This window comes from Cnephaeus nilssonii (assembly GCF_951640355.1).
Source record: "Cnephaeus nilssonii genome assembly, chromosome: 6".
Classification (NCBI taxonomy): domain Eukaryota; kingdom Metazoa; phylum Chordata; class Mammalia; order Chiroptera; family Vespertilionidae; genus Cnephaeus; species Cnephaeus nilssonii.
Genome location: NC_137077.1, coordinates 58,817,719 through 58,830,490, shown reverse-complemented (window position 1 = coordinate 58,830,490; position 12,772 = coordinate 58,817,719). Strand labels below are relative to the sequence as shown.

The window sequence follows — 12,772 nt, the reverse complement described above, 5'->3', positions numbered from 1 at the left end:
TGGAGGAAGTTGGGTGAAGGGTACATCTATATAGCGCTGTTTTTGCAATTTTCTCTGCATCTGTAATTATTGCAGAATTTAAAAGTTAGAAAGTTGTTTGAAAACAGTTGTCTTGTAGTTGTTGGGAAGGAGTACAACCAGATTAATAGAGCAGTGTACACACCACACTTACAGAGGGGATTTCCATGATCTTACCTTCAAAAAGAGCATCTTCTCTTCCCTTGCCACTGAGTTCTATATCCTCCACACTCTGTCACACTGTGACACTGTGGAAGTTTCGGAAAGAAAACAGCCACTGGCACATCAAGGAGAGCTCTTTGGGGAAATCCAGGGTAGCAGCTGCTTAGTTACTCAATAAGAAAATGGCACTGAAACGCAGTGCTCCGTCCGCAGTCACCTGACACAGAAGGCATGTGGGTAATGAAGCATGCTTTTGGAAAGCATTCCTATGCTTAGCACATTAGTAATTAGGCCAAAGAGTGTCAACATGCCATGATAGCATGATGTGGCCACGTGTACACATCAGCATCCTGAAGCCTGGCGCGGTGATGCACGGTGATGAGGAGTCTCCAGGAGGAAAGGTGGAGGGGTAACAATCATTTAAAGAGTAAACCTTTGATCCACTCACTTCTCTGTGTGTGGAGGGAACGTGAGGAGGGCGATAGTGAACTGTGGTTCTCTGTTTCCCTGGATTTTACAGCGTGCTGTCAATGACTGCCTTGGTCTTTGATAAGATTGATGGTGGTGGTGTTTTTTTCTCACTTGGAGAAATGCAACAGAATTCCCTGAGCCATCTTCCCAGATCTATCTGTCTTGTTTTTGCCAAAAGAGTGATTATCTTGTCTGCTTTGACTCTAATGGATCAGTGGGGGGTTGATCACATCTGTCAGACACCTAAGAAGGTGAGCTGCGCTCAGGACAGTGCTTTGTTAATGTGTTCGTGTGTGCTAATAGAATCCGTTTTTATTTTTGTTTTATTTTTTGAATATATATTTTTATTGATTTCAGAGAGGAAGGGAGAGGGAGAGAGAAATATCAATGATGAGAGAGAAACGTTGATCGGCTGCCTCCTGCACTCCCCACACTGGGGACTGAGCCCGCAACCTGGGCATGTGCCCTGACCGGGAATCGAACTGTGACCTCCTGGTTTATAGGTCAACGCTCAACCACTGAGCCACACCAGCCAGACTATAATTTGTTTTTTAAAAATCAGTTTACTCAGTTTACAGAGGTCCTTTGCATTAAGCGGGGCGTGAGTTTGGGGCCAGGTGTGGAGATGCCCTGGCTGACTCTGGAGACTAAACCCTCAGCTTTTCCCAAAATCACTCTGTCTGACCAGCTCTTCTGGCTTCTTCTCAGGGTTATCAATGCCGGGAAGAGCACGCACAACGAAGACCAGGCCAGCTGCGAGGTACTCACCGTGAAGAAGAAAGCGGGGCCCATTGCCTCCACCCCCAACAGGAACTCCACCAAGAGGCGGTCCTCCCTTCCCAATGGGGAGGGGCTGCAACTGAAGGAGAACGCGGTAAGGCCCCGCTCTGCCCCCAGGTCTCGGGGAGGGGAACACACACACACACACACACACACACACACACACACGCCGGTTCCAGCTGAATGCAGTCTGTCACGGACAGGAGAAAGGCGGTCCCCAGGGTTAGTGAAGTGGGGAGTCTCTGCTCAGGCTACCAGTCAGAGCTGAAGGCGACATTTCTATGAAGAAGTGGTGTGTAGGTTTTTAACCTTTAAAGTAAATAAAACACCCAAATCATACATAGATTTTATTGCAAGAATTAGTATGTAGAACATTTGATGGTTTTAAGGTAGCCACTACAAGGTTTTTGTGAAGAAGCTAGTTTGGCAGCTGCTCACAAGGGGTGGAAATAACTGTTGCCATTGACTCGCAGCCCTGCTATGATCATGCCTCTTTCTCCCCTTTCCTGTCCCTTGGAGTTGTCCAGCTGGAGCCTGTGCCCGACCCTATTGCAAATTTGGGTCACGCCAGCGCAGCCAAGGGTTGGGCGAGCCTGAGGGAGGGCTGGTGAAAGATGAAGAAAAGACAGACAAAGAGAATAAGCTGGGTCTAGGTGGATCTTCTGTGCCTGGCTGAGGCCACAGAACAGATCCAGACTGCAAGCTGATGCTTTATTTTATAGTCAGGGGTAAACAAGGTAATTTACAATGTTCTTATAAGTTTCACTTGTTTTGGCAGCACTTGCTGCACCTCCCACAGCCTATTAGCTACCCAGGAAAGATCTAGGGAGCAGTCACAAGATCAAGCTTAATTATGCTTAGAGGGCTGCGCCCTCCAAGCTGGGACTTGTTTGCGACTTGGCCAGCAGGTCAGTCCGAGGCTTAACCCTATAACCACTTCCTACACAAATTAGCATTTGTTTTACTTGGCCCAGAGCCCTTGCATCCCATGGGGCGGCCCTGCAGACAAACCACAGAGCATTTCTCCTCCCTCCAGTTTCAGAAGGAGAAAGCAGTCATCCTCCGAAAATTTAGAAGAAAATTCAGGAAAAGATAGGGAACAATGGGCACTGTGTCCATCAGCAGGTCCTATAGTACTGCAGAGGAGAGACATCGAATGGATGACCCAAATGTGACTACTTATTTTGACAATCTTGTATAGAATTTTTGTATCAAAATGTATACAGGATTGCAAAGGATCTAGGATTCTCTTCGTAGACTAAGAAAGTGTCTCGATGCATTTACGTTTAAGGAATAAAAGTACTGACTTATTTTGATAGTATTACTTCAGCTCAGAGTTAGGAAACAGAGTGGCCCGTGGAGACTATCAGTTGCGTTCCAGATCATTGCGAAGACCCTGAGAGAGGGATGGCCTGGCCTTTTAAAGCACCAGCAAGAGACTCGTGTGGCTGGAGCAGAGAGAGTTGTCAGAAAGGTCATGAGAGTGGAGTGAGGTGCCCTGGCAGGACCTGAGCGGCCCGTTATCAGGACTTTGGCTTCCACTCTGAATGAACAATTTATTAGCAAAGGACACTGGATACACTGCTTAATGAGGCCAGTGATTTTTCTCATCTAAGGACATCCCTTAACTCAGATATGGCGATGCTTAGGAAAGGGTAATGACATAGGGCCCCAAGCAAGAAAACATCCATAGGAGACAAGTAACGTGAGTCTACCCCTCCTCCTCCCCCATGAATCCATCTCCTTTTTGTTTGTTTGTTGTTAATCCTCACCTGAGGATATATCCCCCTGTCCCCCCCCCCCCCCCCCGTTGTTTTTCAGAGAAAGTGGAAGGAAGGGAAGGAGAGAGAGATAAACATCTAGGTGAGAGACACATCACCTCCCACACGCGCACCCCTCCAGGTTAGAAATACTGTTCTGGAACTCAGGAGCAGTATGAAGACCAAAGTTCTAACCACTTAGCAATACCGGCCAGGGCTGAATCTATTTCCTCATTCAACAAACATGTATTGAGCACTGAGTCTGCACGCTAGGCTTGGGATAGGCAATAAACTCAGTACAGTTCCTACAGCTGAGCGGAGGAGGCAGAAAGAGGCAATAAGCAGCAGGACTACAGAGGAGTAAGTTTTAGGAGAAAGATGAAGAGTTGAAATGGTATGGAAGCCTAAGCCAGGTTGGGCAATGGTGGTTTGGGAAACCACGGAAGAGAGGGGATAGGTTGGGTTACGGAAGGCTTCCTAGAGAAAGTGACATTTGAGAAAAGTGAATTAGGAATTAACCAAGTCGGTAAAAGAGAGAGGAGTTTCTGACAGGGAACACGCATGTGCAAAGACAGGCTGGTGTCAGCACGTGGGGCATGTCTCTAGTGTGCTGGAGCATGGGTAGTCGCTTGGAGCGTGATGACGCAGAAACAGCAAGCAGATTTCACATACAAGAGCCACTTAATGCCCCAATGAGCGGGAGTTTTAACAAATGACTTTAGACAAGGCCATAGTGGACAAGACAGTGATGGCGGTGGGAAGCTCGCTGCAGAAGGTTAGGGGAGCCGGCTAGAGGCTGGGACACCCAGGAGTCTGCCTCAAACAGAAACCTGGCTGAGAAATGATGGCAGCTTGGAATAAGGCAGTGATCAGAGCAAGGGAAGGCTCAGAAGAGATGATGTGAGAGAGACAGTTGAGGTGCCCTGATGACCTACTGCACAGGCAGGGAAGAGTTGGAGATGCCAGGTTCCAGCTCCTGGATGTTGGTCCTTGAATGTGGACCCTGGAGCAGGTACAGGTTTAAAGGTGAGGGGTGGGCAGAAATGACTTGAGTTTGGAATATTCTAACTTCCTAGGTTGGAAGTGTTTTTGTAAGACGTTAGAAATACTGCTCTGGAACTCAGGAGCAAGAGTAGGGAGGTTTAGATTTCAGGAGTTGCAAATTCAAAGAAGTTCCAACAAGAGAGCGGGAGTGGAAGGGAAGTAACTATGCCCTCGGCCACAGAGACATCAGAACAATAAGGTTGAAAAGGGGGCAAATTCTCTCAGTAAAAAATGGGACCACGGGATAAATAACGGCACCATTACCTCATTTGCAAACAGGGTTGACAGGCATGAAGGCTGCAAAAGGAAGATGCATGGGCTTCTTCTACACGGTGTGATTCATGTCTCCCTGCTTTCTTGATCTCCTCATCCCCAATAAACTTAGTAAAGTAAAAGTAAACATTTACACAGAGTTCTTTCATCTATAAGACCACCTTCTTAGTGGCTATTGAAGGAAACAAACTTTTCTGTAAAGTAACGTTAAATTCACACTGAAAAAAGGAATTACCATAGGAGTTTTTTATACGCTAGGAACATCAGTGATGGAGGGATTCTCTAGAAGTGTGACTTTCTGTTCAATGACATTTCTTATATTGAGTGGCCATAGAAGTAACTGGATAGCAATGAGATGATATTTTTCTTACTGCAGATAATTATTAATTGGTGTAAAGATTTTAAGGCAACTGTAAGCCATCTCTTATGCCAATTCATAGAGAAATCTTTTAGCCAAAGAAGTCAAATTAATCTTCCTGTGTGAAAACAAAACTTAAAACACACACACACAAAAAAAAAAAAAAAAAAAACTTGGTGGATACAATAACATACATTACATTCTGCCTCTCCTGGCTTCTGTGAGGCCCTTACGGGAGGAGTGCTGTTTCCCTGTATCTGGCTGAGCTCTCAGCAGCAGCTCCTGACTTATAAGAAAGAAAACAAAGTCATTTCAGGTTCCATCTACATATAAGAAAAAGGTCAAGAACTAAAGGAGCAATGTTTGGAAGATTTCATAAAACGTAAAAGGGATACAAGTAAAAGCGCTTAAAAGTGTTCTGCACTCTAGTGTTTTCGCCTGAAGAAATGCAAGGAGACATGGTTGAGTTATTGTATTCTCCTTCACAAAATACTCAGTAATGGATCCAGTTTCTTTTTAAATTTCGAGGGTAGAGATATAATCAGTGAAATGAAGAAGTTTTGAAACATCTGCAGTGGATATGAAGGAGAGAAGGATGTTTTCAGTGACAGGCCAGGGGAACTCTCCCTTGTGCCTGGGTCACGGTGGGTGGTTTCTGTGTGAAGAACCGTAAGCCCACAGCAGGCAGGTTGGAAATAGATACCAGTGCATTGGATAATGTTGCAAGCCTCTTAACATCTCCATGCCTCTGATTCTTTGTTTGGGGCCATAGGGTGGGTAGCTAAGAAGGAAGAGAATCTAAAATGCTGGTATTCCCACCCTAGCCGGTTTGGCTCAGTGGATAGAGCGTCGGCCTGTGGACTGAAGGGTCCCAGGTTCGATTCAGGCCAAGGGCACATGCCTGGGTTGTGAGCTCAATCCCCCCCAGTAGGGGGTGTGCAAGAGGCAGCCAATTAGTGATTCTCTCTTATCATTGATGTTTCTATCTCTCTATCTCTCTCCCTTCCACTCTGAAATCAATAAAAAATACATATTTAAATAAAAAATAAATAAATAAAATGCTAGTATTCCCAAAAGACACCTTCATAAGATTGTCCCTTAGGAAAGATCCTGTTCACTTGATGAGTAACACTAACAGCCTCCTGCCCGCCTCCCAAGATTTGTGGGAACTAATCACCACTCCTCGGTTTTCTTTCCTTTGATTTGAGAGGTTTTAAGGAGTCTTCATTTATCATGATGATTGCCAGCCTCAAGTGCAAGCATAGCTTTTCTAAGAACTTTGCTTTTCAGTTCTCAAGTACCTCATTCTAGGGATGAGATAAAGAAGAGGACACCAGATGAGTTCACTCTTGAGGGCATCTTATAAACCTAGTGTTAAGGAGTTCCTGTCCTTCCGAAACAGGAAAAAGCTAGAGGAGTTCACCACCACCAAACTAGTATTACAAGAAATGTTAAGGGACATCTTTAAGAAGAAGAAGAAGGGAAAACAGAAAGATCAACAGTGTGAATAATTAAATGGCAATGACTACATAGCTATCAATAATTACTTTAAATGTGAATGGATTTTTAAAAAGTGCAGGTAGCAATACTTATTTCAGACAAAGTAGACTTTAAAACTAAGGCTATACCAAGAGACAGAGAAGGACATTTCATATGCATTAACCAAGGTATGGTAGCAACCTAAGTGTCTATCTGTAGATGATTTGATTTAAAAAAGTGGTGGTACATGTATACAATGGAATATTACTTGGCCATAAAAAATAATGAACTCGTACCATTTGCAACAACACAGATGGACCTAGAGGGTAATATTCTAAGGGAAATAAGTCAGACAAAGACTAAGACCATATGATTTCACTTATATGTGGAATCTAAAAACCAAAATAAATAATCAAACAAACTTATGCATACAGAGAACCAACTGGTGGTTGTCAAATGGGAATGGGTTTGGGGGGCTGGGTGAAGAGATTAAGAAGTACAAAGTTGTAGTTACAAATGGTAATGGAATGTAAATTACTGCAGAGGAAATATAGTCAGTAATATTGAAATAACTAGAGGCCCAGTGCATGGATTTGTGTACCTGTGGGGTCCCTCGGCCTGGCCTGCGCCCTCTCGCAATCTGGGACCCCGCGGGGGATGTCAGACTGCCAGTTTCAGCCCAATTCCCACAGGCCAGGCCTAGGGACCCCACTGCTGCACAAATCCGTGCACCAGGCCTCTAGTAAGTTTATAAGATCTTTGGTTAATCTCTTCCTGCCCTACTGTACTCTCCCCCCTTCCCTCTGAGATTCATCAGTCTGTTCCATGTTTCCATGCCAGTGGTGTCCGCTCCTACGTTGAGCGTCTGCCCCCTGGTGGTCAGTGCGTGTCTGGTTGGCCGGTTGCTTAGGCTTTTATACATATAGATTATGTATGGTGACAGATGGATACTACACTTATCTGGGGGAGTTACTTTGTAAGTTATATATACAGTGGAATATCCACTGTCATGGAGAAAGGAAAGTTCTTGCCCTTAAGGTAGGAGTGTGGGTGGGAGAATAGGGCATTGTGGCAACACCAGAACACTTTCCCCCACATCCGACTCCCTGTTTGGAACAGATTGTTTGGGGCTTAAGACTAGGCGGTGGACACATGCATTCCAAGTCTGTTTCCTTAGGAGCACCCTCATGTTGTGTAATTTAGTCAAAACACATCAAAGTATGTGGTTTCAGTATCTATTAGTTCAGTGTCTAATTACAATAACAGGAGATGGCGGTGTCCCGTCGTGGCCAAGTTCGTCGGCAGGGGAGAGGAAAGCTGATTATCTTTCTCAGCAGAGGCTAGGACTGCACTGTGGGAATTCTAGGCAGATAGGATCCGGTTGGGATGGGGAGAAGTGCCAGGGAAACGAGGAGGGTCTATTTCCACTCTCTAGAGGGAAGATTTGCTATTCTTTTCCTCTGTTTTCTGCAAGGACGTTCACCCCCAGGACGCGAAGTGCGGGTTGCTGTGGCTCCACAGCGGCAGGACTCCTGGGATACTTGGCCCGCGTTGGGCAGTCTGCTTCCTGCAATGATGTCAGCTCTACAGAAACAATAGGAGCGGCCTTTTATTTCTCTCATTGTGTTTATTACTCTAAATTTCCCTCTTAATCAGGGTCTTTGTTCTGGGCATGTGAAAAGAACATAACCTTTCTATTTATTGACTTAGATTCTTTGAAGCCAGAGTCCAGTGGTTTCTCTGAGAACTCTGAATTCCAGAGACTGAGACTCTTGCCCGTGGTTAAGAAGGATGACTTTACAACCAGGAATTGCCAGGTCGGTGGCAGTGAGAGTGACTTGACAGTTCTCTCCTCGGTGGGTGTTGGTTTACTCAGAAGATTAGGTTTGACCAAGATGTATGCAGTAGCTGAGAACACAGCTAAGACTTGGTTCCACAGTAGATTTCCCCACTGTAGCAAGTGTGAAGGCAAAGGAAATAGAACTTTCTCCCTGCTTCACTTGTGACCGGATTTCCCTAGAGCAGTGGTCGGCAAGCTCATTAGTCAACAGAGCCAAATATCAACAGTACAATGATTGAAATTTCTTTTGAGAGCCAAATTTTTTAAACTTAAACTTCTTCTAATGCCACTTCTTCAAAATAGACTCGTCCAGGCTGTAGTATTTTGTGGAAGAGCCACACTCAAGGGGCCAAAGAGCCGCATGTGGCTCACGAGCCGCAGTTTGACGACCACTGCCCTAGAGCTTTAGGTTAGAAGAATATTGCCAGAGGCAATATTTTCTTTATTTTTCTGATGAGGCAACTGAGGCACAGACCTGGAAAGTGTGGAGCCTAATTCCAACCCAGGTACTCCAACCTCAGAGTCTGAACTTGTAACATGCTGCCTCTTTATTCATTAGCAATTGGAAAATGTGCCGGAAAAATGTCTTTGGAAAAATCTGAAGTAAAGGAAGAGTAACTCCTAATGTTCAGTATCATATGACACTAAATATTTTCTCATTTCCATTGCAATTTCTCTCCCTTTTTTAGTTAATTTCAGTCAAGAATATTTTTTTCCATTGATTTTTAGAGAGAGTGGAAGGGAGGGAGGGAGAGAGACAGAAAGAGAGAGGAAAAGAAAAATATTGATGTGAGAGAGATACATCGATTGATTGCCTCCCGCACGCATCTGACCTGATCCAGGGATTGAACCTGCAACCCAGGAATGTGCCCTTTATTCCATGGGCCAATGCTGTAAGCACTGAGCAATACCAGCCAGGGCTATGATTTCTCCTTTAATTTAGGAGTTATTTAGTACTGTACCCTGTCAACTCAGCAACTGGACAACAGCTCTTACTGACTCGGGTGAATAAGAGAATTGAAAAGAAATTGTTGATCATCATCCTGTCCTTATAGGTAATTTTGTCTTGCTAAATTATCGATCTTTGCATAAAATCATGGCAAAAAGAAAAAGCCATCTGATTGAATGAGTGTCTTGAGTTTGAATCCCAGCTGTGCCACTCATGAGATGAGTTACCTGTGTAAGTTACTTGATCTCACCGTGGCTGCATTTCCTCATCTGTGAATTGGGAATAATAGTTTCTATTTTAGGGTTGTTAGAATTAAATTAGTTAAAAATAGGAAAACTGCTCAGAATAGTGGAGTTTGCAGCTGCATTTCATTATTATTTCACATTTATATTTATTGTAAATTAATTTAGGGAGAAGTCGTTGAGGTATAAAGTATTAGTTTGCTTACATTCCTGAGCTAATTTATCAGTCAAGAACAATGATTTTCAACTGGTGTGCACAAGACAGTCTCTTCAGTAAATGGTGTTGGGAAAATTAGACAGATACATGCAAAAAAATGAAACTAGATCACCAACTTACACCATACACAAAAATAAACTCAAAATGGATACAGGACTTAAACATAAGACGGGAAACCATAAAAATACTAGAGGAATCCACAGGCAACAAAATCTCAGACATATGCCGAAAGAACTTCTTCACTAACACTGCCCCTAGGGCAATGGAAGCTAAAGAGAAAATTAACAAATGGGACTACATCAAAATAAAAAGCTTTTTTACAGCAAAAGAAATGATCAACAAAACAACAAGAAAGCCCACTCTATGGGAAAACATATTTGCAAATGTTATCACTGATAAAGGTTTAATCTCCAACATCTACAGGCAGCTTATGCAACTTAATAAAAGGAAGATAAATGATCCAATAAAAAAATGGGCAACGAACCTAAATAGAATCTTTTCAAAAGAAGACAGAAGGAAGGCCAAAGAGACACATGAAAACATGCTCAAAGTCACTAATTATCCGAGAGATGCAAATCAAAACAACAATGCGGTACCATCTCACACCTGTCAGAATGGCTATCATCAACAAACGACAAGTGTTGGCGAGGATGCGGAGAAAAAGGAACCCTCGTGCACTGCTGGTGGGAATGCAGACTGGTGCAGCCACTGTGGAGAACAGTATGGAGTTTCCTTAAAAAACTGAAAATGGAAAAAAAAAAACACTGAAAATGGAACTCCCGTTTGACCCAGTAATCCCACTCATGGGAATATATCCGAAGAAACTAGAAGCACCAATCAGAAAGGATATATGCACCCCTATGTTCATAGCAGCACAATTTACAATAGCTAAGATTTGGAAACAGCCTAGGTGCCCGTCAGCAGATGACTGGATCAAAAAACTGTGGTACATCTACACAATGGAATACTATGCTGCCATAAAAAAGAAGGAATTCTCATCATTTGCAGCAACCTGGATGGAATTGGAGAACATTATGCTAAGTGAAATAAGCCAGTCAATGAAAGAAAAATACCACAAGATCTCACTCATTTATGGATAATAAAGAACATTATAAACTGATGAACAAAAAGATAGATACAGAGACAGTAAAGCATCAAACAGACTGTCAAATTACAGGGGGAAGGTTAGGGAGAGGTGGGGGAGATAAGAGATCAACCGAAGGACTTGTATGCATGCATATAAGCATAACCAATGGACGGAAAACTCTGGGGGGGGTGAGTGCATGTATGGGAGTGGGGTGTTAAGTTATTATATGTGTACAATGGTAAGATATGTACACATATAATAACTTAATAAAAATTTTTAAAAAAATAATTTTTAAAACATGCAATACCTGACTACTTAGTCAGGGGCACTGACTTCTTTTTCCTTAGATTATCAAATAAAAAAATGACAACAGCCAATACAATAGCCATCTGGTATGAATGAATAAAAATTATACCTATTATTTTGGACACGTCGGCAAAAAACATGATATGTTTTCTGGTGTGCCACAGAATTTTAGTTATTAGTTTATGCATGCCATTTGATGAAAAAGGTTGAGAATTGCTGGTCTAGAATAAAGCACAATATAACTAAACCAAAACTATTGCAAAGTTTATACTTCCTATCAGAAATTAATTTAATATTTTAAGATATGGGGCTAAATTGCCAGTTAAGAAACAAACCCCAAACTACCTGAGTTTATCATACATCCCTCTGCCTCATAATATTGGAGGAATTGAACCAAAGGAATCTCCATTTTATGTTGTCAGCTCCTAAGAAGGAAGCAGCATTCTCACTTCAGTAGGTGACATTAAGGGTTCTTCCCACTGGGGAACAAAATGTTTGAATAGTTTAGTAAAAAAGAGAGGTATGGTTAAAAATAAAGAAGCAAGCTGTGCAGCATGGGCATGATTCTAAGCAGGCAGCAGCAGAGCATGGGTCCTAGGAAAGACTTTATGAAGTTGCTCAAATTTTTCCTCCTGTCAGCTCTGTCATCAGCTTATTCATCGCCCCCTGCTGGTGTTACTGTGCAGATCAGATGATTTGAGAGCACTGTGGATGAAATGCTTAAAGCAGTTACTCTAGATTCTGAGTTACCCTTTCACAGTGATACCTTGAAAACTGGCCAGAAACTTTATGGAAATCAAGCCATATGGTAGTGGTTTATAGCGGGGAATCAGAAGACCAGGTCAAGTCTGTGCTTCCCGGTGGGAAAAAGGGAACAAAGGGAAAGAAGTACCTAATTCCTTTTACCTGCAGTGAGAAAGGGAGGTGAGTGCATCCCACGCTCAGACTCAGCCTTTTGGGAAATCAGCCATGGGATTTCACTCGGAGTGGATTTCTGCCTTTGTGATAGTCCTTTCACGCTGTTGATAGATAGGGCCCCTCCTCAGGTGATCTTAATACCGGGTGGGTTGGGGTAAGGAAGGGAAGAAGAATGTCAAAAGAGCTGAGTACTTGTGTCTTCAGGGCAGGTGGCCAGGACACCACTCTTTCTCATAAGACAACTATTTCTGAAGCAGCCATCTCCAAACCATCACTTGAAGACAGTGTTTTTGAATAGGTACCCCCAATGTATTTTTTCATTTGTTGATATGTAATTATACTGCTGTATATCCATATAGTACATAATTACATATTTATATGCATATTTAAAAACGAAAGGCAATGAGGATAAAAAGGCAATATTTTAAAATAATAACAGCTAACAGTTATATGGTGTTTATCATATGCTAGGCATTGGCCTAAGTGTTTTTCATGCAGTGATTCATTTACTGTCTTGCTAAAAGCCAGGACTTCATGTTCCCATTAGCGAATATCTCAAGGCACAGTTCATCATTAACAATAGCGAGTCTGACCCCATATTTCAGCTATGTCCTTGAGCATTTCAGATTCTTTTGGCTGGAATGATGATTATTCTGGATACTTTTGGCTAGAAGGATTATTAGTGTTAGATATGACTAGACTGGCATGACTTGGCACGTGGGTTCAGTGCCGGCTGCGACATGTTTATTTGCTCATATTTAATATCAGCAGTTTCTTCGCAGAAAATTTTTAAAAATCTCTTTTCCAATTTGTGAGGGGTAACTTAGTTGAAAACTTAGTAATACCATGGACAAAACCACTTAGTTGG

At 42.8% G+C, this 12,772-nt stretch overlaps 1 protein-coding gene across 2 annotated transcripts in view; it reads left to right on the top strand.

The window, feature by feature from the left end:
• PPM1H (protein phosphatase, Mg2+/Mn2+ dependent 1H) overlaps positions 1–12,772 on the top strand; it is a 247,544-nt gene that overhangs the window by 88,000 nt on the left and 146,772 nt on the right. For both annotated transcript variants that reach the window (XM_079775920.1, XM_079775921.1), the window contains exon 2: positions 1,360–1,525. In XM_079775920.1, the coding sequence (XP_079632046.1) occupies positions 1,360–1,525 (166 nt within the window). The remainder of the gene's footprint in view (positions 1–1,359; positions 1,526–12,772) is intronic.